The 25,493-nt window shown below is 38.9% G+C and overlaps 1 protein-coding gene across 8 annotated transcripts in view; it reads right to left on the bottom strand.

The window, feature by feature from the left end:
• The window catches only part of PLCL2 (phospholipase C like 2), a 206,660-nt gene that overhangs the window by 30,826 nt on the left and 150,341 nt on the right, over positions 1-25,493 (bottom strand). For all 8 annotated transcript variants that reach the window (XR_012519194.1, XM_074405696.1, XM_074405694.1 and 5 more), the window contains one exon: positions 2,394-2,503. Coding sequence is in view for 7 of the 8 variants with exons in the window: in XM_074405696.1 (XP_074261797.1) it covers positions 2,394-2,503 (110 nt within the window). In the remaining variant the exon portion in view is untranslated. The remainder of the gene's footprint in view (positions 1-2,393; positions 2,504-25,493) is intronic.

The following is a 25,493-nucleotide window of genomic DNA, read 5'->3' as shown; positions in this document are numbered from 1 at the left end:
TAGCAAATATTATCCTGGAAATCAAAAAAAGACCTATTACCCCATCCTATGTGTTTACTTCCATATGAACATAAGTCTGAGGTGTTAATTCTCTCTTCTGGACACAATTCAAAAGAAAGTACGTTTCTTCAGTGTATCTATTTGGTCCAATTACTTCTAAAATATGGCACAGTGCTTTATGGCAGCTGTTTTTCATTAATATGTGCACCAGGATCCCATTTTTGGTGGCTCTCAGCCCAGTGCTTCTCAAACTTCAGTGTGCCTAAGAGTCACCTGGGGATCTTGTGAAAATGCAGGTTCTGATTCAGCAGGACTCGGGTGAGACTTGAGATTCTGAGTTTCTAACAGGTTCCCACATGAGGCCCAGGCAGCTGGTTCCTGGACCACACAAGAGTAGCAAGGGTACTTGACAGGTCAAAGTTTGGTCTCTATGTCTGTATTTGCCTCTAATAAAATTAAAGCAAAGTGAGCATTTGTTCCTACCACAGGGCTTAAACTGCTGTGCTATATTTTCCTGTAGATATACCCCTCACCTCTGACCAGGAGTGAGTCAGCAAATTGTAAAGCCAGATCCCTTTTTTATTGTAAATTCTCATGTCTGCTGTTTACTGAACTACAAACAGAGTTAAATTCTAAGCAAAATAGGTATGTATGAAAGTACATGTGTAAAAAGGAAATGTCTGAAGAAGTCAAGAAAATGATTTTAATTATAAAAATGCGGTTTAACATGAGAAAAATGCAAGTAGTGACTTGCTTTGAAAGATACCTTTTATTATATCACATCTGAAAATTGTTGTCAGCTCCAGGGATGGAGCTTTTAACTTGATGGGTTAGGAGGAAATTTTAAAAGGCAGCTGGGATAATGTCTTTACGGTCTTGAATCTGTTGGGGCTCAGAAAACAATGCCTGAAAAGATGCCACTTTGACATACTTAGCTAAAGAAGCAAGCTCCAGGTTCCTCTGACCACACCCACCACCTATCTCAGTCCTCCCGCTCCCAAAGATGAGGCTGTTCAAGTTCCCTTATTAACTAGAAACTGGACCCACCAAGGAGGACCACAAATGCCTCTGATCTCTCTGTGAAATTTCATTAACCAGAGAACAGTAAAGTTCACATCACAGAGGAAGAGAATTAAACACCACATCTACAGCACAGAAGAACTTCCTCCCAAACTATTTTTAGTTCTCAGACCATTCAATTCCCAAAGAGAGTAATTTACTCTCCCATTGTCTAAGCCCTGGGCCCATTCATTTCCCCTGAAATTCATTTACTAGCCCCCACAAGATGGCCACATTTTCCCCAATGTCCCTCCACTATGAAGAAGGGTTTGTAGGCATCAGGATCGCACTGGGTTGTTAATTATCCTCCTGCCATTCCCCATGCTTCTGCACCTTAAATAAATATAATATGTAGGCCTTTTTACACCTGCTAATCTGTCAGTTGTCTGTTCATTTCAGGGCAGCTTCAGAGGGCAAAGGGGAAGCCTTCCCTTCTTCCCTACAAATTCAGCTGTGCATAAAGTTTGGAAGGCAAACACCAGAGAGTAATTTTACATTTATTACTTGTCCAAGATCTGGAATGAAAGAACTTCTGTGTTATTATTATTTGCACTCTGTGAATAACACTGAGAAGAACTATTGAGGTAAAGCTCAAAAGACTTTAGAGGTACATATACAGCAATATTTTTTAAATTATGTCATATTATATATATAAAATATAAAAACAGCCTGAGAGAATGCACAGCAAAAGGCCAACAGTAATTGATGGGATTGTGTTAACCTTATACTCGTTTGACACTCTTCATAACGAAAATATTTTATAATAAAAAATTTAAAAGTTAATTTAAAAAAACTGTTATGCCAAGATAGATATGCATAGACATGGCATTTCCCTTGAAGAACTATTTCTTTCAATAGTAATTCTTTTATGTATTTCCTTTGATTATGCTCCATACAATTCTTTTCTGTTTATTTCTGGGATCATATAAACATTATAGCTATAATTATACTTTAAAGTCTTAAATAAAATTTGAGTAACTAGAATCTTTAAATTCCCAATCATTCCTCTGTAATCAATATTTTCTGTTTTACATACAGCAAACTGGCATTTATGAACTTTAGAATGTCTCAAGGACAAAATGACAAAGTCCTTTGTCTTGCTATCAGAACCTACAATGTGCCAATCATAGAAGTTTCCCTGATCTTCATCTGATACACAATGCCAAGCTGTTGTGCCTGGAGACTCTAGGAGGGCAGAGTTCTTGTGATTTCTGTGTCCATTCTACAATCTCAGTGGTTGATAATGTACAGTGCAGAAAATGTTATACTAAGAGGAAGAAGCATGCTGAAAAAGACTGCAAAATCACCAGCATTAGAAACAACTCTGTAGATACCTTTAAGATGGTAATATTCCAGGTAAAGCTCTCCACTGCTTTTTGTAGTTTTCTTTCCTTCAAACCTTCCTTGGTGCCTATGCTGTGCAAGTGTTCATGGAATTCCATGGCTGAAAGAAATAAAAAAGACAAAGTGTATTACCCCCTGTGTCTGTGGTAATTAACTAATCTGTGGTAATGAACCGGAAATATTTATTTTTCTAGATAAAGCTAAAATGATTCCAACCTCCAGTGAAATTCCTAGATATGTCCATTTAAGAATGTAATAATGGGGGCAAAACACTGAAAAACTACAGCATCAACAAGGCAGAAGGCATCTTTGAAGTCAGCAGCAATTGTTTCTCATTGTTTTGAAGGGAAGCAGGGCATCTATGATCATTGTTATTCTTATTTTAGAGAAGGGAAGCTCAGCAAGCTTCAGAGATGGGAGGCTGCAAAGGCAGCAGAAAATAGGGACCAGCACCTAGACTTGACTCTAGGAAGGCGGATTTCAGCTGCACTGAGGATACAGAGGAGACCAGAGAGAGAAAGAATGTAATGTATTTCCTGTCATAGAAAGGTTCAATCTGAGGTCAGAGACCAAGCCCACAGTACAGGGAGGGGAGTGGAGACAGACCCTGAACTCTAACTCTGCATTTATGCCACAACTCTACACCAGAATTTATATCATAAATAAATATTCCCTACTGCTATTCAAAATAATTTCTGCAAGATCTATAAATCCTCTGATTGAAATTTAGTGTACAGGGTTTTCACATCAATTTCAAACTTTTATGCTTTTTTTCCATTAGATGGAAAACTCTTAATTCCTAATCACACCAGTATAACTGCTAATAGTAAGACTCCTGAATCCAATTTAAACATTCTTAACTTTTTTTTGTCCTTAGAGTATATGTAATTGAGAATTTTCAGTAAAAAATATGACGTTCTAGGGTCAGCTGGAATAATTCTTTTCTCTCTGTGGTTATGTTACTGACAATGTACAATTTAGCTCATGTGTTTCTTTTTTCTCATTTTACATGTGTGTGGTGGGGGGTAGTGTTCTTTTTGGATATAATTTGTTTTATGGATTATGTCAAAACGTTGCATGATTCCAAAGTTAAACTGCCTATCAAGGTGAATTCAGGTAAGTCTTGCCTCCTTTATGGTCTTCTCGACCTTGATCCTTCTTCACCTTACATGTTCTTATTAGTTTTTTATTGTATTGTTTCTCTTCGCAAATATAATCATGTGTCCATATTATTCATAATCTTCCTTTCTGACAGAAAAAAGTAGCATGCTATGTACAGTGTCCTGCATGTTGTTTTCTTTCCTCACCCAATTGCACAGTGGAGATCACTCCATGTCAGTGTATACAGCTCCTCCTCAACTCTTTTCCGTAACAGCTACAGAGACTCCATTGTGTAGATGGACCAGCGTTTATTTAACCAGTACCTACTAAAGGACAGTGCATTGTTTCAAAGCTTTTGCTATTATAAATAATTTGGATCTGTTGTAAATTTTACAAGACATTTTCTGCATTCCTTTGCACAATTTTACTCTTCAGCTATGCATTCCGATTTCTAATTCCCTTTCTATGCAACACCATTTCAAAGCAACTCTCTATATGGTGATTGACAACAACTTTATTCCCTAGTGTCTTTAAATATCAAGCAAAAGCTGACACATATATGATAAATACAATAAATGGCCAATCTAGTCTTTTTACTTCTGTGTTTCTTTTTACTACCTAACAGGAGCTGTGGTCGTACTTCCTGTTATACTAGTAAGGTATGAGAGCCTCACTGGTTTTGGGAAAGAACAGTAAGATTCATTCCACTCCCTAAGGAACTAAAGCACAGCCTGCTCCCCTTTTCTCCCTCTTCTCTTTTTCTGATGACAGTTCCTGAGAACATCCCAACTTGGTTAACTGAATAAGCCCCCTCCGCCCCAATGCACACACATACTTTCCCTACTCTTCACCTCTGGGAGACCCCCTAGAGTGTGCCGCATGACTCAGATCCACTGGTTGGGGCCCTAATGATAAGACTGATGTGCTTGCCTTTTCTAAGTTTTAATACTCGACTTTGGCAAGAGTTTTGGATTTCCAAACAGGAATAATTAATATTCATTATGCAGTCAGGAGGCACCATATTCTCATAAGTATCACTGAGTCTTGCAGAATAAAATCCATGACTGGAATTATAGGAAAGGGAAGAGACACAAGATGGGGAGGCAGGGTGTAGCTCTCTACAAACAAGAAATATGACTCCATGGACTGCAAGATGCATGGGAAAAGAAACCGGGAGGAAAAATGGAAGTGATGTTAACGCAGGACCACCATTACAATTGCTTCACTAGATGTGGGCTCTTCACAATGCTTTTTTATGGCATTTCAAAACTGGCATAAGGTGTAACAACAATAATGGAGGATTTTTCTGACATCAAGGTATCTATCTGCATGGAAGCCTCATTCTGCTAGGGACAGACTGTTTATGGTGCCTTGCTGAACATTTGATCACCTATACGGTAAATCGGCAATGACAGGAACTGCTATACTGGGCTTAATTCCAACTCACATAATGTAAGGGAAGGGAAGAGCAGAAGAAGGGAATGCTGAACTTAGACAGTTACTCTAGATCTTAAGAAAACAGCTTTCAGAAACTTCAGAAGGTAATGAGCCTAGGGCCAGAGACTGTTACAGAACAGGCTGCCTTGAGAAGGATTGGGGACTTGAAGGATTGGGGAGTTGAGAGGATAAAAAATGGTATCAATAAGGTATAAATGGGGAAACATTTAAAGAAACAAGTGTAGCTGCTTACATGGCTGCTATCTAAAAAGCTCATATTCTATAAGTCTATTAAAAAAATTAGACGACACCATTCCCCCTTATCTTACTCTTCTTAAAATATCTCTAGCCCAATAAAAGTTTACAGGGACATACAAAATGCTTTATTAGTGCAGCTATTTTTTTAAAAAAGCAGGCATTAAAAAATAATAATAAATAAAAATAAAAAAGCAGGCAAAAGGTGATACATTGAACAATGGGAATACTAAGTTAAAAATAAAAAACTCAGAATCCAAAAAAGTGACTGAGACAATCAGTATCAATCCCATTGCTATTTATTTGATTTGCTGCATAACACATCCGTTTTTTTAAAACATGTTTTATTCTTTTTGAGACAGAGTCTTATTCTGTCACCTAGATGAGGGTGCAGTGGTGTGATCTTGGCTCACTGCAACCTCTGCCTCCTGGGTTCAAGCAATTCTCCTGCCTCAGTCTCCCAAGTAGCTGGGATTATAGGCGCGCCCCTACCACGCTCGGCTAATTTTTGTATTTTTAGTAGAGAAGAGGGATTCACCATGTTGGTCAGGATGGTCTTTTAAACATTTCTGTATTATTGACTTAGAAATGACTGATCTTTGCTAATCCACCAGAGTGGATTTTGCTAATCAACTAATTTGAAGCATATATTGATTTTATTGGTTCTCACCTTGACCTTTCACTGTCTCCCTGTGACATATAAGGCACAGGGCAAGGACTAAGGATACACAACAAAGGGAATCACAAGGCCAACCTGCCAGGCACTTCATGTATGCTATAAAAGAAATGCAGACAGAGGCTACAGCACTTTCCTGAGGAAGTGGTGAAGACGGATTTTAATCTTGGTTTGTCTGAGCCCAATGACCCAAGGTTTCTAACCACCACACATTATTTCTGAGCAAAAAAGTTCTAGTCCTTAATATGAGCTCATGATATAGTCATATGTGTAAAATAATTATTCTTCGGGCAGAACATTGTAAGGGCTATTGCATGGGTACCAGTTCTAAGGAGAGGGAGGGGGGGAGAGGGAGAGGTGGGAGGGGGCAGGGAGGGAGGTAGGGAGGGGAAGAGAGAGAAAGAGAGAGAATGAGATTATACATTTGAACTGAGAGAATGAGATTATACATTTGAACTGAATCCATCTATTTATATAAAACAAAAGAAATCCAGTAACATATCTAAGATGCAAATTGCATTATTCTCTTGGTACTAAACTCCTAGGAAATCTACTCCTAGCAGGTCACAGGAGGTCTTCTGGGTTCTTTGTAACAACAGTGGTATATAAAGAACTTCTCTGGGTTATAGGTTAAGCAACCACCTCATTTTTCAAATTATTTTCAGCAAAGAAACATTAGCCCACTGAAAAAGTCCTTGTTTTACTAAAAAGCTGAAGAGTAGTCTGTCTTCTCCTTTTTTAAGTCATATTATTCTGTCTAAAGAGTAGATAGAGTGAGTTTTAAAGTAGCTAGCGAAAATCAGGTAAGAAGTAAAAAGCTTAAGACCAAGTCATACTCCCTCTTCACTCCCACAAGAAGTTAAAACTCCTTGCACTTTAATTACAGGAAGGAGAAAAGATGTGGGACTCCCACTATGGGGATGCGAATGGGGCATGACCCAGTGTTGGGAAGAGCTGTGGGTGGGCAAGGAGCTGTGTGAGTGTGGTTGCAGCTGAACAGGAAAACGTGGATGCTGTTACAGTAATCCAGAGAATTTAAAGAGCATGTGAGGAGGGTCTGGGGGAACTTGCCAGAGAATGATGGGGACAGGCAGCACAGAGAAGTCGCATGGAGACTAGAGAGTGGATCTCAAACCTCAATGAGCAACAGAATCACGGGAGGTGTGTGCTTAAAGTGCAGGCTCCTGCATCTCCCTGGAGGTTCTGATCCAGAAGATCTGCAGTGGGCCCAGCCACAGACATTTTCAGATTTCCATGCAAGATGACTAGGGATCATTTGGAGGAAAACACGATTAGGAAGATGGGGAGATGGGACTGAGAGATGCAAATCCACATCCAATCGCTATCAGAGGGTCATGATTATAGGGGTATTTCAGAAAATCTAAGAGCTACAAGACAGACTATCCTAAAGAAGGAAGGAAGGAAGGAGAGAAGGAGGGAAGAGAGGAAGGCAAGAAGGGAGGAAGGGAGGGAGGAATTAGGGAGGGAGGGAGGGAGGGAAAGAGACGCAAGTATTTTTCATTGATAAATTATAGGTAAGAAAAACCTACATAATTAATAAAAAATAATTGGAATTTTACTGATCCTGAGAAAATTTATTTTGTGATGATCATCTGCATATTTAGAAGGTCATATTTAGAAGTTCTTAAACTATGGATTTAAGCCAAAAGAGTCCTAATATTCTAACAGAGTATGGCTCTTAGCTTATGTGGCCAGAGCACTGCCTGCTGGAGGTATGGAAAGACACTGGGGAGAATAAATAGGAAGGCAGCTTCGGGATGGCGTAGAGGCTGCTGCCTCTGCCGCTGCTTAGTGATGGTGACAAGAATTCCCACTGTGAAAACAATCATCAGGTTCAGAAATAGAAACCAGGACAATAATAATGAGGGAATAAGAAGTAGGATTTTTTTCTTTCAAAAACAAGTTCCACTTTCCTGGATGTTTCCAGTATGTTCCAAATACTATGCTAACACATTTGCATCCTAAATGTGTGTATTTTAGAGCCATGTACAGTTGTTCACATTATCTTAAGTTAATTGTTTAACAAAATAATTGTATTTTTTCTACTAGTCAATGTCCCATATACCAGTCTAATTTTAACTAAATGGCATGATAAAAGTCTCAAATAAAGTATGGCCTTGTCCATGTTTTCTTTAAAGGTGAAACATAACATTTTTGGGCAGCTGTTAAAGAGGAAGGGGAAGGAACTAGGATTCCTTGATTCTACAACCATGTTGCCACTCAAGTACGACAAGAGGTAACAGTTAATTCTAGCCAAAGAAAGGGAAATCTTTTCCAGTTTAAAATATAAACTTCATTTGAAAACCAACACTAGGTAAACAGTCCTTTGGAAGTGTGACACAATTGCTAAGTGCTATATATTTCACAGTCAGAATATACAGTGTGTTTAAAGACATCAAAGTTTGAAGGTTGTGAGCATATTACATGATTCCAATAAAACATGCAGGAATATGGATTAATACTTAGGGGTAAATTATGTTTAGAGATCAGCAAATGATCAGTGTCTCATACACAGACCTGGCTGGCCTCTTTTTTGGTTGCTCTTTCAACAAAATGATTGTCTTTGAGCCTCAGTTGCTCTGTGCCAAAGAACTAACCATTAGGTTCCTTTGACTCCATGATCCCAAGTTTCTGTTCCTAGGGGAAAGCAGTGGGTTATTTTTCTTCTGGAATGTTAACCATGAGAAAACTTGCGGCAATTTCTTTGTGATAATAAACTTGAGAACCAAGGGTACAAATAGTAGGTCATCAAACAGCAGAGAAAGGACACATGGGAAATCCTTAGGTGATGTCAAGGAGAGTTTCAGTTCTGGTCGAAAGGGAATGAAAGATTCAGACTGTGTGGACAAAGAACAGAATTAGGCCATCAGTTCATGGTGAGGACTACACAAATCATTTAACCTTTGATTTATAGCTATAATGTTAAATTTTAGAAATTGGTATGGTCACACAAAATTATATTATTGAATTTTTATATAAAGAAATATATTTTATAAAGTTACTGCTTCTTTCAGTGTTATCTCTAAAATCTAAACAGCTCAGATTTTTTTATATGTGTACGTGCTGATTACATATAATTTCCAATTATTCCAAAATACTTTATAATTTAAATATTTTAAAGAGTTTTTTCCTGAAGGGCTTAAAAGCTTAATGACAAAAATGAATTATAATGCCCCTAAAATGTCAGGTTTTATGAAAATTAATAAATGGGTGCAAAATTTTCAAGATGGCATAATTAACTCAACATTTTGTACAACTGCAGACAACTATACGGAATATAGTGAAGAGAAATTTCCACTTCTATCAAGTTTTCTGCTTCCCATCACAGATAACAAACTTAGATAAAAACCAAACAGCCCTAAAAATAAAAAGTATGATATATACAATAAAAAGATATCAAAAAGAGGCTTCTGCTTTGAAAGCAAGTGGGGGCCAAGTCAGAAACATGGCATCATCTCCTTTTTCGATGAAATGAATGCCATTTATTCTTGCCAAACGTAAAGCAGACGACCTTTCAAACATTCTGGTTGGGATTTTCTCTACCAGTCTAAATGATATGAATCTAAAATACAGCATGTAGCACATGGCTAAAATTTTAGAAGCAAATACAATTTTAAAAATTCTTCATGAGGAGGCATACTGATCTTAAATGGATACATTTAAAGATTAGTTTTTCAACTGAACATTTACTTTGCTGTCCCAAAAAGCTCTTTTATCACCACACAACCAGTACAAAAATTTTTGTGTGTAGGTTGAAAAACTGAAATTAAAAGCAAGAGCTAAAATATTTTAAATGATGACAAAACAGCTACTTATATTTTTATTTTACTTCAAATTCCCCAAATTAGGTGTAGTGGAATATTTCCTGAAAGATGGAATTCCATATGACACAAGTGTATTTGGGACCTCATTCAAGAGGTGGATGCATCAACAGTATTAAAAGTATCTTAACATACATGGTCTACACATGACTTATGATATGGTATCATACTAGAGAACAAAATATGAATATCTGATAATTTTATAAGAGTATGTATAATTTATATACAGTACTTGTTCAAACGTATAGCCTTTGTAAACTATACGCTCTGACTCAAAACTCCAGAGGTCTGAAGTTTGGGTGTGCGACCGACTTGTGGGTATTTACATGCTAATCCTTGTGGAGATGTGGAAATGCCTAATTGCTTTTCAGATAGTTCCAGTTGGTAGCCTCCTTTTCTTGGCCTTCTTCCCAAACAATCTGGGCATTAACAAAAGCCAAATTATTTTAAGATGGATTTTGAACTGTTAAATCCCGTTCTACATGAGATGGAATAGATAAACCAGGTCTCTTAAATATATGCCTGAAACCCAGATGGATGACAAGATCCCTGTGATGCCAAATCCACAGCAGTACAATTTGTGAATGAATTATATGAGGGAGGTTTTCTTCTTCTGCCAGCACTTTCCATCTGGGTAGATCTAGGTGAGATGAAGTTGCATAACTTTCAGCCCTTTGTGGAATCTAATTACCACACCACCATTCTAAACACAGGACCACGTGACTCACCTGGGTAGGGTAATATGAAGAACAATGCGCTCGGCAACACCCCCCTCACTTATTACTGAAAACTAAAGAGGTCTTTTTCACCACAATTATGCATAGAGGAGTTCTGTTAGACTTAGAATATTTTTGTTTAGATCGCCACTTTCACGTCGATGCTTTCCTGCTCTCCCACGGTTTGGCATGATTACCATAACACACAAGGCCCTCGTGACTGCAGACTGCAGCCTGTCCATATTTCTCCTTCTTTTTGACACCTCTTCCTATTTTAATTTTCAACAGATAATGTAGTCATATGGTTCAACAATTTTAAAAGCATAAACTGATACACAGGGAACGGTCTTTCCTTTCCCCCTCTCCCAGCCTCCTTGCTCCCCTTCCCCGTCTCAGGCAACCGCTGTTACTCCTTCTTAGGTATCCTTCCAGAGAGATGCACACATAGCACACACAGCATATTCTGCCTGCCTCTTTAAAGCAAATGTTAGCAAATAACACACACGGTTTCTCTTGCTTTTATAACTATATCTCTATCTATATATGTATATAAGATCTTTCTTATATATGTACATATGTCTGGAGGCAAGTATATATATGTATATGTGTATATATACACACAAATATATATACACATATACATATATACACATATATACACGAATACACACACAGAAATACACATATACTTTTTTTTTTGAGATGGATTCTCACTCTGTCATCTAGGCTGGAGCACAGTGGCACAATCTTGGCTTACTGCAACCTCTGCCTCTTGGGTTCAAGTGATTCTCATGCCTCAGCCTCCCAAGTAGCTGTAACTACAGGCACACATCACCACGTCTGGCTAACTTTTGAATTCTTTATTCTTTGTACGGTGGCATAATGTTCCATTATAAGGATGTATCATAATGTATGTCCCAGGGCCCTCCTGGTAAACATTTAAGTTGTCCTCAATATTACAACAAAAACCACTGCACATATGACTTTCCCTAAGTATTTGATCATATTTATAATCTCTGAAAAAATGGGATTATTGGTTGAAAGTACACAGAATTTGAAACTCTAAAATGTATTGCCACGTGGGTTTCCCTAGATATGGTATCAATTTATATGCCTTCCCTCCCCAAAATCTGAGTTACTGGTTTCCCCAACATCCCTACCAATTATGTGATGGTTCTGGGGTCTTTAATATAAACATCTGAAAAATGGCATCTCCTTGAAATACCTCATTCACTAGACTTCCAGAAGATCACAGTGTTCTCCTTCCACCTCTCTGGCTGCCACACCTTCACCTCCTGTTTGTTCTGCATCTTGCTGACATATAAACATTGGGGGCCAAGGATCTCTCTTCTATGTCTATGGTCACTTCTTTTTTTTTTTTTTTTTTTTTAGACAAAGGCTCACTCTGTCACCAGACTAGAGTGCAGTGATGCAATCTCAGCTCACTGCAACCTCCACCTCTCAGTTTCAAGCGATTCTCCTGCCTCAGCCTTCTGAGTAGCTGGGACTACAGGCATATGCCACCACACCCAGCTAATTTTTGGATTTTTAGTAGAGACAGAGTTTCACCATGTTGGCTAGGATGGTCTCAATCTCTTAACCTCATGATCTGCCCACCTCAGCCTCCCAAAGTGCTGGTATTATAGGCGTGAGCCCCCATGCCCAGCCTGTGGTCACTTAGATGAGTTCAGCCTCCCAGCTTGAAAGATCACCTTTGTGATGATAGCTCCCAAATTTATTAACTCCAGTCTTGACCTCTTCTCTAAAGGTCAACTAGGGATATCAAACTTAACTTGTCCAAAAACAAACCCCTGATCGTCCCTTTCAAGCCCAGGCCTGCTCCAGTCTTCTGCATCTTGGTTAAATAGCAGCTCCATCCTTCCAAGATGAAGCCAAAAATATCTTTCTCTCCTTCTACTCCACATTCAATCCATCAATAGGTACTGTTAGCACAATCTTCAGAATGCTTGTTTTTGCCATACCAAATTCTTTTACATGCAGTCTAACACTAAGTTTGTTTGCTTACTGTTATGTTAAAGCTTGTGGGGTTGTATTAGTTCCTGGCCTGCATCTCCAGCCTCATTTGCTGCTCCTGTTTCTCCCATGTGATATTCCATGTTGCTCACTGCTGCTGCTGGCATGGGCCCTGTATACGTTCTAATTACCACACCACCATTCTAAACACAGGACCACGTGACTCACCTGGGTAGGGTAATATGAAGAACAATGTGCTTCAATGTATACGTTCTTCTGTTTGTCTGGAATGTCTGTGCCCACTTGCCTTGGCTCTTAGACAGACTACCTTCTTGACTTAGCTCCTGCCCTAAAGTCTGGTTCAACTATCCCCACAGACCTTCCCACTCCTCCTCTGTGTGGTCAGGGCTGCAGGGAAGTGCACACTCACTCCTGCACTTATACCCTAGGTGATGATAAGTGGCTTAGATATCTGTCTCCAATAGTTGACCCGGAGCTCTCTTTGGGGAGGGTTCATATCCTGTTTTTCTGTGGAATCTCCAGCCTCTGGTCAGATGGAGAGTAAGAGCTCATGTTCGTTGAACAAATAAATATGAAGCATTCTGTGTTCAATTCAGCTCAACAGATATTGAGTGCTGGCTTTGTGCCAGACACTGTTCCTGGCATTTGGGAAATGTTATGAACAGACAAAGGTCCCTCACCCTCAAGGAGTTTCCACTCTAGTAGGAGGAAGACAGACAAGTGATGAGCATAAGTAAATTATATGGGGTGTTACAAGAAAACAATTGTTACAGAAAACTCGTCCACTCAAGTGGTCCTTCCATTTGGATGACAGCCAATTCTATCTACAGGTATGATCTCCACCTGAAGTTTCACTATAATTGTTTTGACAACTTACTAGCTATTTCCACTTGAGTATCCTACTGTGATCTCATATGTGTCACACCTGAAACAGACCCTCGCAACCAACTTCTTCCTAAACTAATACTTCAGGCATCCACATTCTGTTGCTGGGAGTAGTATACGAACATGGAGGGCACAGGAGACAGAATCAATCACTGAGTCCCCGAGTGAGTCCTGAACCATCTAGTGACCTCACTGCTTGTAACAGTTTCCTGAAGGATTCAAGACACTGACAGATGGAACTTGAGACAAGGGCTTTATCACCAAATAAGTTTGATAAATGCCGAGTTAAACTGGAGGATATTTAGTATGCCAGTGTGTACTGAGAATCTCCAAAGGGGAATAACTTGCATTATAAAAATTTGATGATGAAGTCCTTTGCCCAAGGAACTTGGAAAGTGTTGCATTACTTAGGCTTTAGTAAATGTTGGCTTAAAAAAATCAATCCCAAATATTTTAGATTTGAGTTAAAAGCCTTCCATCATTGGGCCCAGCCTGTATTTCCCACCCTAATTTTTACTGTTTCCTGAAGCAAATATTTCCCTGCAGCAAATATGTTTCACGAGCATTGAAAGTACACCTTGATGATAAAATCTGCTAAGCTTTGGCCCATCTAAAATGCCCTGTTCCTTCTGCTTAACTTATACAAATCCTGCATTCCCTCAAGTCCCTAGTTCAAGCTCCACCTCCTTTCCTAAGGAGGAAAGCCTCTGAAATTGCTCCTTTCTTCAAATTTCACTTATACCTGTTATCTATATAACTAACTTGGCTGTGTTTTATTATAACTTTCCATGATGGTAGAGACATTATCATTTTTCGTTTTTGCATCTCCAATAAGTAATTAGTATAATAACTTGTCATGAAACAAATCCCACAAATGCACAACTGTTTTTTCTTTAATATGTTACTGACATGGCATGGACCTATAATAAAAATACAGTGACCTATAATAAAAGAACACAGGTTAATTAAAATTGCTTTATATTTCTTATTCTTATAACAAAGTTTACCTCTAAATAATGTTAAAAAATTCTTAGAATGCATTTGTTCACTTTTATCCAATTATTTATGTATTCCCTTTTACAATCCCTTATATATCTGTAATATACTACAGGATTTATAGACCATAGAATTTGAGAACTTGAAAAGCTTTAGAGATTATCTCAGCCAAACTACTTTATATTAAACCTAACAATACCTAACAAACACACACACACACACATACACACACACACACACACACACACACACACACCCACACCCTTCTGGTATTTGTATGAGAAAGGTGATTCATTTTGTCTGTGGAGTTGAAGCGTAGTTCTTTTCAGCTTTAATAAGCAACTAAAATGGGAGTTCCCATAACCAAGTGGTTTATTTATGCAAGTGCCAAAGTTAAAAACAGACTGTCACTCACAACCCCTCTTCAGCAGAACATCTGCTGAGATGACCCTGAGAGTTGCCATTTAAATACAAGGGGATGCTTTCAGTGACTCCAAGGGTTTACAAAGGAAGGAGGGAGGAAGATGTGACAAGAGAGCACAGGGTTGGAATTTAATCACAGAACAGGTACCCCAGGAAGGGCAAGTGTCCCCTAAACTTCCCTCCCTTTCACTTGTGGCACTGGGGAAATGTCACTGGTGAGAGCAAGGAGTATGCTTGACCATTCGGCTGTCACTCAATCACACAGTTGGTACATGTCTGAATCTGAGCAGTCACTCACACTGTCCCTGTGAGAGACAGAGGGGAGAGGCTTAGGGAAAGAGCATGAACCAGAAGGGGGCCTGCTCTGCTCCACCCTCAAAAGAGAAGTTCTCAAAACCTGAATGTGCTCACCACAGTGCAAATTCCTGAGTCCCACTCCCAAACAGTCAATATTTTGGGAATGCTGTAAAGAGACTGCATTTTCAACAAGCATCCCCAGGAGATTCTGACCACGCGTATGAAAAATACCATTAGTGTGAAAGTTGACGTGGGAATCTTTTTCTTCACATGACGCCGTGAATATACGATACGAGAATGTTAGAGCAGAATTAGGGTGAAGGTTACAGGGACGGTTGGGGTGTGGTGAAACGGGTTTCTAGAGACCAGTTGCTTATTTTGAAGTTTTTGCTCTGAATGAGTTGGCCTAGTTGTTGTCTTTGTGGTCATTTCCTCTGCCATCCCTTATCAGTGATAAAGGTCCCTTATGAGGGAATTAAATCAGAAAGAGGCCTCTGAGGACCTTGCTACTTCTTTTCTTCCCATGGCTTCACTAATTATTAGTTAATTAATTAGTAAATGCCTAGAAGAGGATGTGGCGGTTCAATATGCAGTCTTTAAGGGAAAAGATGCTGTGGATTTCAAATGGGGCCTAGGAGTCTGATGCAGGTTTCCTGTGTCTCATCTTCAGAAAGGCTGGCTTTTCACCTTCAGAGTTAAGTGTTGACTTTCCTCCTTGAAACTAATGATGATGGGCTACAATTTATGGGTTCTGTGACATTATGTGGGATGACTTGTTTAATCTTTTAATCTTTCTCAGTAACTGTAATCTAGCCATTCCCAAATTGCTGCTTATGTAACTGATCTTAGGTCACTGCAATTTAGAAAGCATAGGGCCATCGGGGAATCACATAATCCACTGCCACTTAGAAGAAGGAAAATGAGGCAGAGAGGGGTCAAACAACTAACCTAAAGTCACACAGCAAGACACGGTACAGAGAACACCAGAACATGGGTCTCTGAATTCCCAGGAAAGAACCTTTCACTTTTGTAAAACAGAGCTGAGAAACATTCTGACATAAATGAGAACTGATGTGGTTTGGATCTGTGTCCCCATCCAAACCTCATGTTGAAATAAAATCCCCAATGCTGGAGGTGGGTCCTGGTGGGAGGTGGCTGGATCATAGGGGTAGAGTTCTCGTAAATGCTTTAGCACCATCCCCCCTTGGTAGTGTATAGTGAGTAAGTTGTCAGGAGATCTGGTTGTTTAAAAATGTGTGGCCCCTCCCCACTCTTTCTCCTGCTCTGGGCACGTGAAGATACCTGCTCCTGCTTTGTCTTCCACCATGATTGTAAGTTTCCTGAAGCCTCATAAAACTAAATATTAATATCAAGAAGCAGGGCACTGCTGGAAAGATACTTGAAGATGCAGAAGCAGCTCTGGAACTGGGTAATAGTGAAAGGTTGGAACAGCCTGGAGAACTCAGAAAAAGACAGGAAGATGAGGGAAAGTTTAGAACTTCCTAGAGACTTGTTAAATTGTTGTGACCAAAATGCTGACTGATAGTGATACAGACAATGAAGTTCAGGCTTAGGAGGTCTCAGATGGAAATGAGGAACTTGCTGGGAACTGGAGTAGAGGTCATTTTTGTTATGCTTTAACAAAGAGACTGGCTGCATTGTGTCCCTGCTCTAGTGAACTGTGGAACCTTGAACTTAAGAGTGATGATTTAGGGTATCTGGCAGAAGACATTTCTAAGCAGCAAGTGTTCAAGATGTAGCCTGGCTGCTTCTAACTACCTACGCTCATATGCATAAGCAAAGAAATGTCCTGAAACTGAAATTTATATTTAACAGGGAAGCAAAGTATAAAATTTTGAAAAATTTGCAGCCTGGCGATGTGGTAGAAAAGAAAAGCCCATTTTCAGAGGAAGAATTCAAGCAGGCTGTAAAAATTTGATAACTAAAAGGTAAATGCTGAGAGCCAAGACAATGGGGAAAAGGCCTGAAAGATATATCAGAGACCTTCCTGGTAGTGCCTCCTATCACAGACCTCACGCCTAGGCAGGAAAAATGGTTTCACAGACCAGGCCCAGGGCCCAGCTGCCCTGTGCAGCCCCTGGACACTGCTCCCTGTAGCCCCTTTCTTTTGGCTGATTTCTTCCTTTTGAAATGGGATTCTTTACTCAATGCTTATGTCCCCATTGTAACTTGGAAGTAAGCAACTTGTTTTGATTTTACTGGCTTATAGGTAGAAGGGACTTGCCTTGTTCAGATGAAAGTTTGGACTTGGAACTTTTGAGTTAATGCTGGAATGAGTTAAGACTTTGGGGGACTATTGGGAAGGAATTATTGTATTTTGAAGTGTGAGAACATGAGATCTGGGAGGGGCCAAGGAAGAGTAACATGGTTTGGATCTGTGTCCCCACCCAAATCTAATGTTGAAACGTAATCCCCAGTGCTAGAAGTGGGGCCTGATGGGAGATGACTGAATCATGGGGGCAGAGTTCTCATGAATGGTTCAACACCACCCCCCCTTTTGAGTTCTTATGAGATCTGGTTGTTTAAAAGAGTGCATTACCTCTTCCCACCCTCCTAGTCCAGCATGTAAGATGGGGCTGCTTCCCCTTCACCTTCCACCATGATGGTAAGTTTCCTGAGACCTTCCCAGAAGCTGAGAAGATGCCAGCATCATGCTTTCTATATAGCCTGCAGAACCATGAGCCAATTAACCATGAATTCATTTCTTTCTAAACTACATAGTCTCAGTTATTTCTTAATAGCAGTGTAAGAACAGACTAATATAAAAACAAAAGTTATAAGGCTCTGGGGTTTCCTTTTGCAAACAGAATTGACCCCTGAACAACAGGAGTGTTAGGGGCATTGACCTGCATGCAGTCAATAATCTGCATGTAACTTTTGACTCCCCAAAAAGTTTACTACTAATAGTCTACTTCTGACTGATGGATGCTTCACTGGTAACATAGTTGATTAACACATATTTTGTATATTATATTTATATTCTTAAAGTAAGCTAAAGAAAACATCATTATTAAGAAAATCATGAGGAAGAGAAAAGATATTTACTATTCATCAAGTGGAAGTGGATCATCATAAAGGTCTTCATCCTCATCTTCTAGCTGAGTAGGCTGAGGAGAAGGAAGGAGAGAAGGGGTTGGTCTTGTTGTGTCAGAGGTGGCAGAGGCGGAGGAGGTAGAAAGGAGGACATGAGAGGCAAGCACACTCAGTGCAACTTTATGGAATACACTGTAATTTGTCTTTTTTGCTTTTTCACTTCTCTAAAAATGCTTCCAAACAGTACCAATCCTTCTTCCACTTTTTGCTTTAGTTTCAGTGCTAGTATCATAGGAGAATCCTTGTCATAAAAGATGTCAAAAGCAGTCTTGAGTAATAGGAACCCTCTGCAAGATTGTCTGATGTCAATTTGTTTTCTGGCATTACTCTTCTACATCTTCTTCATTGTCTGGCACTGGTTTGGAATCACTCATCTCTAACAAGTTATCATCTGTTAATTCCTCTGGTGTGGTGCCCATGAGCTCTTGATTTTCTCCAAAATCTGTAACCTGAAACCCCTCACCCCTCACCAGTTTTGTTGGTTTGTTTGTTTTTGCCATATCCACAATCTCTTTCATGATTTATTTCAGCAACTCTGTTATAAATCCTGTGAACATCTGCACATATTCTCCAGCAGGAATTTGTTTTGGACTTCATGACTTTCATGTACTATTTTTTTAATAACAATGGTATCTTCAATGGTATCTTGAATCCTTCTGTCGGGGGTTCTCTTCCACAGCATTAACAACCTTTTCCATATAGCATCCTCTGTAATGAGATGTAAAGGTCCCTATGACCCTCTAATTTAGAAGCTGACAAGGAAACATTGTGCTTGAGGGCAAAGAGACCACTTTATTGCTGTCAGTATTGAACTCATGGGGTTCTGGGTGGCTAAGGGCATTGTCCAATATCAAAAGAACATTAGAAGGTATGCCCTTACTGGCAAAGTACTTCCTGACTTCAGGAACAAATAATCAATGAAACCAATACAGAAGAAGCTCTTGTTGTTCAGGCCTCCATGCTGTACAACCAAAAGACTGGCAGCTGATGTTTATCTTTTCCCTTCAAGGTTTGGGCATTAGCAGCTTTACAGATCGGGGCAGTCCTTTCAATAACTTAACTGCATCTGCACAAAACAGCAGAGTTAGCCTATCCTTTCCTGCCCTAAATTCTAGTGCTTGCTTCTCTTCCTTACTAACAAATGTCTTCTGTGGCATTTTTTTTTTTTTCCCTCAGAACAGAGTACTTTCACCTGCATTAAACACCTGTTCAGGCAGGTATCCTTTCTCCTCAATGTTTCTTTTTAAATTGTATTTTTACTTTAAATGTTTATCGGTACATAGTAGGTATATATACTTATGGGGTATATGACACGTTTTGATACAAGCATGAAATGCATAATAATGGAAAATGGGGTATCTATCCACTTAATAAGAATTTATCATTTGTGTTACTAATGTTAAATTTGTGATGCAATCCAATAATACTTTTTGTTATTTTAAAATGCACAGTAAAATTATTATTTACTATAGCACCCCTGTTGTGCTATCAAAAGGTCTTACTCATCCTTTCCAACTTCTTTTTTTGGGTAAGCATTAATCACTCCCATCTCCCCTCCCCTGACCTTTTACTGCCTTTCCCAGCCTGGGGTAACTATCTTTCCATTCACTATCTCCATAAGTTCAATTGTTTTGATTTTCAGATTCCACAAATAATTGGGAACATGTGATGTTTGTCTTTCTGTGCTTGGCTTATTTCACTTAACATAATGACTTTCAGTTCCATCCGTGTTGCAAATGATAGGATCTCATTCTTTTTTCATGGCCAAACAGCACTCCATTGTATAGATGTATCACATTTTCTTTATCCATTCAGCTGTGGGTAGATGCATCTTGTCTAGTGTGAACAATGCTGCAATAAACATGGTAGTGAAGGTATCTCTTTGATATACTTATTTCCTTTCTTTTGGGTATACATGCAGCAGTGGGATTGCTTGATCATATGGTAGCTCTATTTTGAGTTTTTTGAGGAACCTTCAAACTGTTCTCCATAATGGCTGTACTAATTTACATTCCCACCAACAATGTATGAGGATTCCCCTTTCTCGACATTCTCACCAGAATTTGTTATTGACTGACTTTTGGATGGAAGCCATTTTAAATGCAGTGAGACGATATCTCATTGTAGCTTTGATTTGCATTTCTCTGAGGATCAGTAATATTGAGCACCTTTTCATATGCCTATTTGTCATTTGTACGTCTTCCTTAGAGAAATTCCTATTAAACCTTTTGTCCACTTTTAAATCGGATTATTAGATTTTTTTTTTCCTACAGAGTTGTTTGAACTCCTTATATATTCTGGTTATTAATTCCTTGTCCCATTCAGTGGGTTGTCTCTCCATTTTGTTGTTTGTTTCCTTTACTGTATGGAAGCCTTTTAATTTGATGTGATCCCATTTGTTCATTTTTGCTTCGGTTGCCTGTGCTTGTGGGGTATTACTCAAGAAATCTTTGCCTAATCCAGTAAACAGAAAGTTTCCCCAATGTTTTCCTGTAGTGTTTTCATAGTTTGATGTCTTAGATTTTAATTTTGATTTTATCTTTGTATAAGGAAAGAGACAGAGGTCTAGTTTCATTCTTCTGCATATGGATATCCATTTTTCCCTGCACCATTTACTGAAGACACTGTCTTTTCCCCAATGTATAATCTTGACGCCCTTGTCAAAAACAAGTTCATTGTAGGTGTGTGGATTTGTTTCTGGGTTCTCTCCTCTGTTCCTTTGCTCTATGTGTCTGCTTTTATACTAGTACCATGCTATTCTGGTTACTATTGCTCTGCAGTATTATTTGAAGTCAGGTAATATGATTCCTCTAGTATTGTTCTTTTTGCTCAAGACAGCTTTGAATATTCTGGGTCTTTTGGGATTCCATATAAATGTTAGGGCATTTTTTCAATTTCCATGAAGAATGTCACTGGTATTTTGCTAGAGATTGTATTGAATCTGTATATTGCTTTGGGTATGGACATTTTAATAGTCTCGATTCTCCCAATCCATGAACATGAAATATTTTTCCATTTTTTTGTGTCTATGCCCACTTTAATTTATTTCATTAGTGTTTCATAGTTTTCATTGTAGAGATGTTCCACTTCTTTGATTAATTTCTAGGTATGTAATTTTATTTGGGGCTATTTTAAATGGGATTACTTTTCTGATTTCTTTGTCAAATTGTTCACTGTTGGCATATAGAAATGCTACTGATTTTTGAATGCTGCTTTTGTATCCTGCAGCTTCACTGAATTTGTTTATCAGTTCTAACAGATTTTTGGTGGAGTCTTTAGGCTTTCCAACTATAAAATCATATCATCTGCAAACAAGGATAATTTGACTTAATGAAAGGAGATGAAATGAAACTATTAATTTTCTTTGTTTCTATAAAAAAGTAAACAGAAAGAAAGTTTCACCATTTTGGTCAGGCTGGTCTTCAACTCCTGACCTCATGATCCACCTGCCTTGACCTCCCAAAGTACCGGGATTACAGGCATGAAAGGAGATGAAATTAAACTATTAATTTTTTTAATGGCATCTGGGAACTTGTCTGCTGCCTGCTGGTTGACAGAAGCTGCTTCACCTATTACCTTGACATTTTTAAAGCCAAACCTCTTTCCAAAATTATCAAACCATCCTTTGCTGACATTAAATTCTCCAGCTTTAGATCCTTTACTTTAAATAGTCATATAATGACTTCAACTTTACTTGAATCATATTAGTCTATAGGTATGCCTTTTGTATAGTAATCCTGTACCCACCTAAAAGCTGCACTTTCAATGTGAGATTAAAAAAAAAAATTTGCGCAAGAAATGCAATGTTTTTATACCTGTTGGCATGGCTGCAACAATAGCTTCATGAATTTCCTTTTTTTTTTAACAGTCCTTATGCTGGATTCATTTATCCTGAAATGGCAGGCAACTGCAAACCCCAATGTATAGTACACACCAAGCAATTTCACGACTATTGTTCGCTTCTTGGGAGCACTTCAAGTATCACCAGTGGCGCTTCATATAGGTCCCATGGTGTTACTCAAGGTTTATGGTATTGCACTAAACATGATGAATAATATACCATAACTGTGAGAGATCACTTTTTACTGTGAAGGCAATTTACTGAAATGATAAACTTCTCAGTCAGAGATGATTAGCATCACACAGCGTTTTAAGCAGATACTCCCAACACCTGAGCTCACCACAACAGCAACAGGAGGTGGCTACGAAATTATTACAGCAGCAAAGTATGTTTTGAAGTTAATTTTAGCAGTTATGAGTTAATCCTGCATCTTACATTTGTTTACATTTTTCTTAACTGTGAATGATGTCATGTATGGTCTTTAAGTGTGTGCATAAGTTTTCATAAATTTTAACTTAAAACAGATTTGTCTATATTTTATGGCAGTAAATGATAAAATGGACTGGTACTACATATATTTTATGCATTTGTGGCCTTTTTCTTAAATTTTTTGATATTTCCATGCTACATGGTTCATGTATCATTTTTCAAAGTGTTGCAAACCTCCAAAAAATGTTTCAGTATATTTATTGAAAAAATTCACATATATGTGGACTTGTGCTATTCAAATTGTGTTTTCCAAGGGTCAACTGTATTTTCAAGCAGAACACTTGTGAAGTGCTTTCAGAATGAATCTCACAGATGATTTTCTTTACTATGTTGGGCAAGATGATGTGCACAAACTAAGTGACAGATGGTGTTGGCTTACTTATCTGATAACCTCAGCTCCTAGGAGCACACTTAGATATGAGGAGTTTGCTAAAAAAAAAAAAAAAAAAAAAAAAGTCTCTGAGTAATTAAATCCAGGTCACGTAGGTCTGGCCTGACATTCTGCTGGTTCTTCCCATGCAGGAGTGTGTCGGGGCCTCATCCTCTTTTACGTAAGATAAATCTATCAAACTTGGTCACCAGGGAAACATCAACTGCTCAGCAGACTGGAAGCAGCAAATAGAAGAGGGAAAAAAAAAGAGCGGTATACAAATAGACAGTTGGAAATACAGTACAAAGCAGTAGGAAGAGAGAGCTTAATGAAAGGAGATGGAATTAAACTATTAACACTACGTCCAAATCTGAACAGTCACAGCAGGCAGTCCGCTGAGTGTGCAGGTTAAGGGGCCTCCAAACTTAAAGCCTCCATTAAACTGCAGCATCTCAAGATGACCCTGGGTCTTCAAAACCAATGTTCAAATTATGTTTGGCAAATCGAATTTAAGAAAGCAGGGATGTACAGGATTTATTAAAAATTTCCCATTAAACTGATTAAAGTGAAGGGTAATTAAGGCTTTTATTATTTGGAAAGTTATCTTCTTCGATCCCACTTTACTGAGTAATGATGCAACCCTGGTCACGCATGACAATATGTTACAGCTTTTAGCAAAGCAGCTTCTATTTAAAGAGGTCTGGAGTGGGCTGGGTCATCTTTCATTTAGTTTGATCCTCCCTCCTAACAGTCATTCTGAAAGTGCACAGAACTGATTCTCCTGCCAGAAGAGGAACCAGGCTCTCATCCTCCCAGGCAAGCAGGCATCACCTCTGCCTGCATGCCCATGAATACAGAGAAGCCAGCAGGGGTCCTTTGCAGGCTCTGCCCCTCTGCAACCTAACACTGTCCCTCCCAAGCCTTGTGGGTGTCAAGTCACGTCTTTGGGAACAACCGAAGTTCCTGCGGCAGCTTTTGTCCCTTGATTCCTTCCTTCTTTTTTCTTCAAACTTAGTTTTTATTTTTATTAGAATTATGCATGTACATAAAGAACCAAATAATTGTTCACAATTCTCCCTCCCCAGAAGCAGTCACATTTAATGCCTTTGGCTGATTGTTTCCCTTCTTTAGTATTTATGTTCATATTTCTAATTAACATGCTTACATTGTTTACTAAGAATTGTTTTTCAAGCATTACCTATTAAATTCCCCAGATGAAAGATGATAATTTTGCTATTTTTTAACCTCCCCACTGTCAGGACACAGAGATCTAAGTGTTAATTAATCCAGCTTCCAGACCGTTCTTCTCTTTTATCACTAGCTTTACCCCAGTTTCGAGAGGTACCTAGTCACCAGGTTATTTCTGAGCTGGTGGTCTGCCTGAGTCAGGCTGTGTCAGGAACTCCCCCGCTCGCTTCAGATTCAGGTTCCCTGCATGAGCAGCTAAGTCAATTATCACTTGTTTGGCTGTTACTCAGTTTCCAAAATTTTGTTGCTCCCATTTTCTTTGTCCTTATGGATTTGTGGCTTTATAAAAAACCGCTTACTGTCATTTTAATGAGCTTTTAGAAGGGAGTAGAGATTAAATGCATTTGTTAATTTGCCATCTTTAACAGGATGTCATTGATTTCTTTTTTTCCTGCTCTAGAGAACAATTTATTTTCCATTTAAAATCATCTGGCAGAAACACCTAGCTCACTGAGGCAATGTAGTTTGGGTTTCCTTCTTGATCATCATCTTACCCTTTATTAAGCACACCAATTTAGTGACTAGAAAGGAAATTATAATCTAAAAATAGGCTACAGTTTTGACATTGAAAGAGACAGAGATAGAGATTAGAAAGTAGAAGACTTTTGCCCTGAAAGAATTTGGCAAATCTTTTCCCAACTTTTATATATTTCTAACAAATAAACTTTTATGATGTTTCTCTCTCTGCAGACTCCTGTTCAGCTCCCCTGCTGGTGTTTCCTTACCAATCCCCTACTTGGGAACATGTATGCATGTGTTTGCCTGGGCTTATGAATTTATACAGACTCATTCTTGTACTGCCACATCACTTCTCACTCCCATGGTAGCCCAGACTCACTCATCTCATATCACCCCTGAAGGATCTGATATTTAATTGTCCCTTTGGCCAGCACTGCTGACCTCTGACTCTGAGCAAAGTCTCCATACTCTTGCCCCCATCTTGAATCCCCACTTTCACTTCCTCACCCCCAAAGTTGGTGTTCTCCTATGATGCTACTTCCTTGTTTATCTCCACATCCGAAAACACTCCTCTCTTTTCAGAATTTTTCTAAATGTCACAGCTTTTTGTATGATCTCAGAAGAGGAGCCTTTCTCCCTTTCGAAGGTCAAGTGTTTCACGACTGTATTTCATTCCTGACCTTACATCTTTCATCCTGAATCTCTGTCTCATCTATTAATGTCTTCCTCTTCACTAGGTTGCTTATATTCCTAGCAACATGGTTTTATTATGAAAATTTCTCTTTTACCCACAACTCTCTGTGCTACTGCATTCTCTTCTTAACAGAGTGGACTACGCAGGCAGGCTGCCTCCAACTGCGCATCACCGAGTTGTTCCCACTGCTCTTTCCACTGTCCCTTTGGGTCCTCTACTATCTGGTTGCATAGGTTCCTAGCCTACCTTGGT

This window comes from Saimiri boliviensis, chromosome 9 (genome assembly GCF_048565385.1).
Source record: "Saimiri boliviensis isolate mSaiBol1 chromosome 9, mSaiBol1.pri, whole genome shotgun sequence".
Taxonomy (NCBI): domain Eukaryota; kingdom Metazoa; phylum Chordata; class Mammalia; order Primates; family Cebidae; genus Saimiri; species Saimiri boliviensis.
This window is presented reverse-complemented; position numbering and strand designations above follow the sequence as displayed.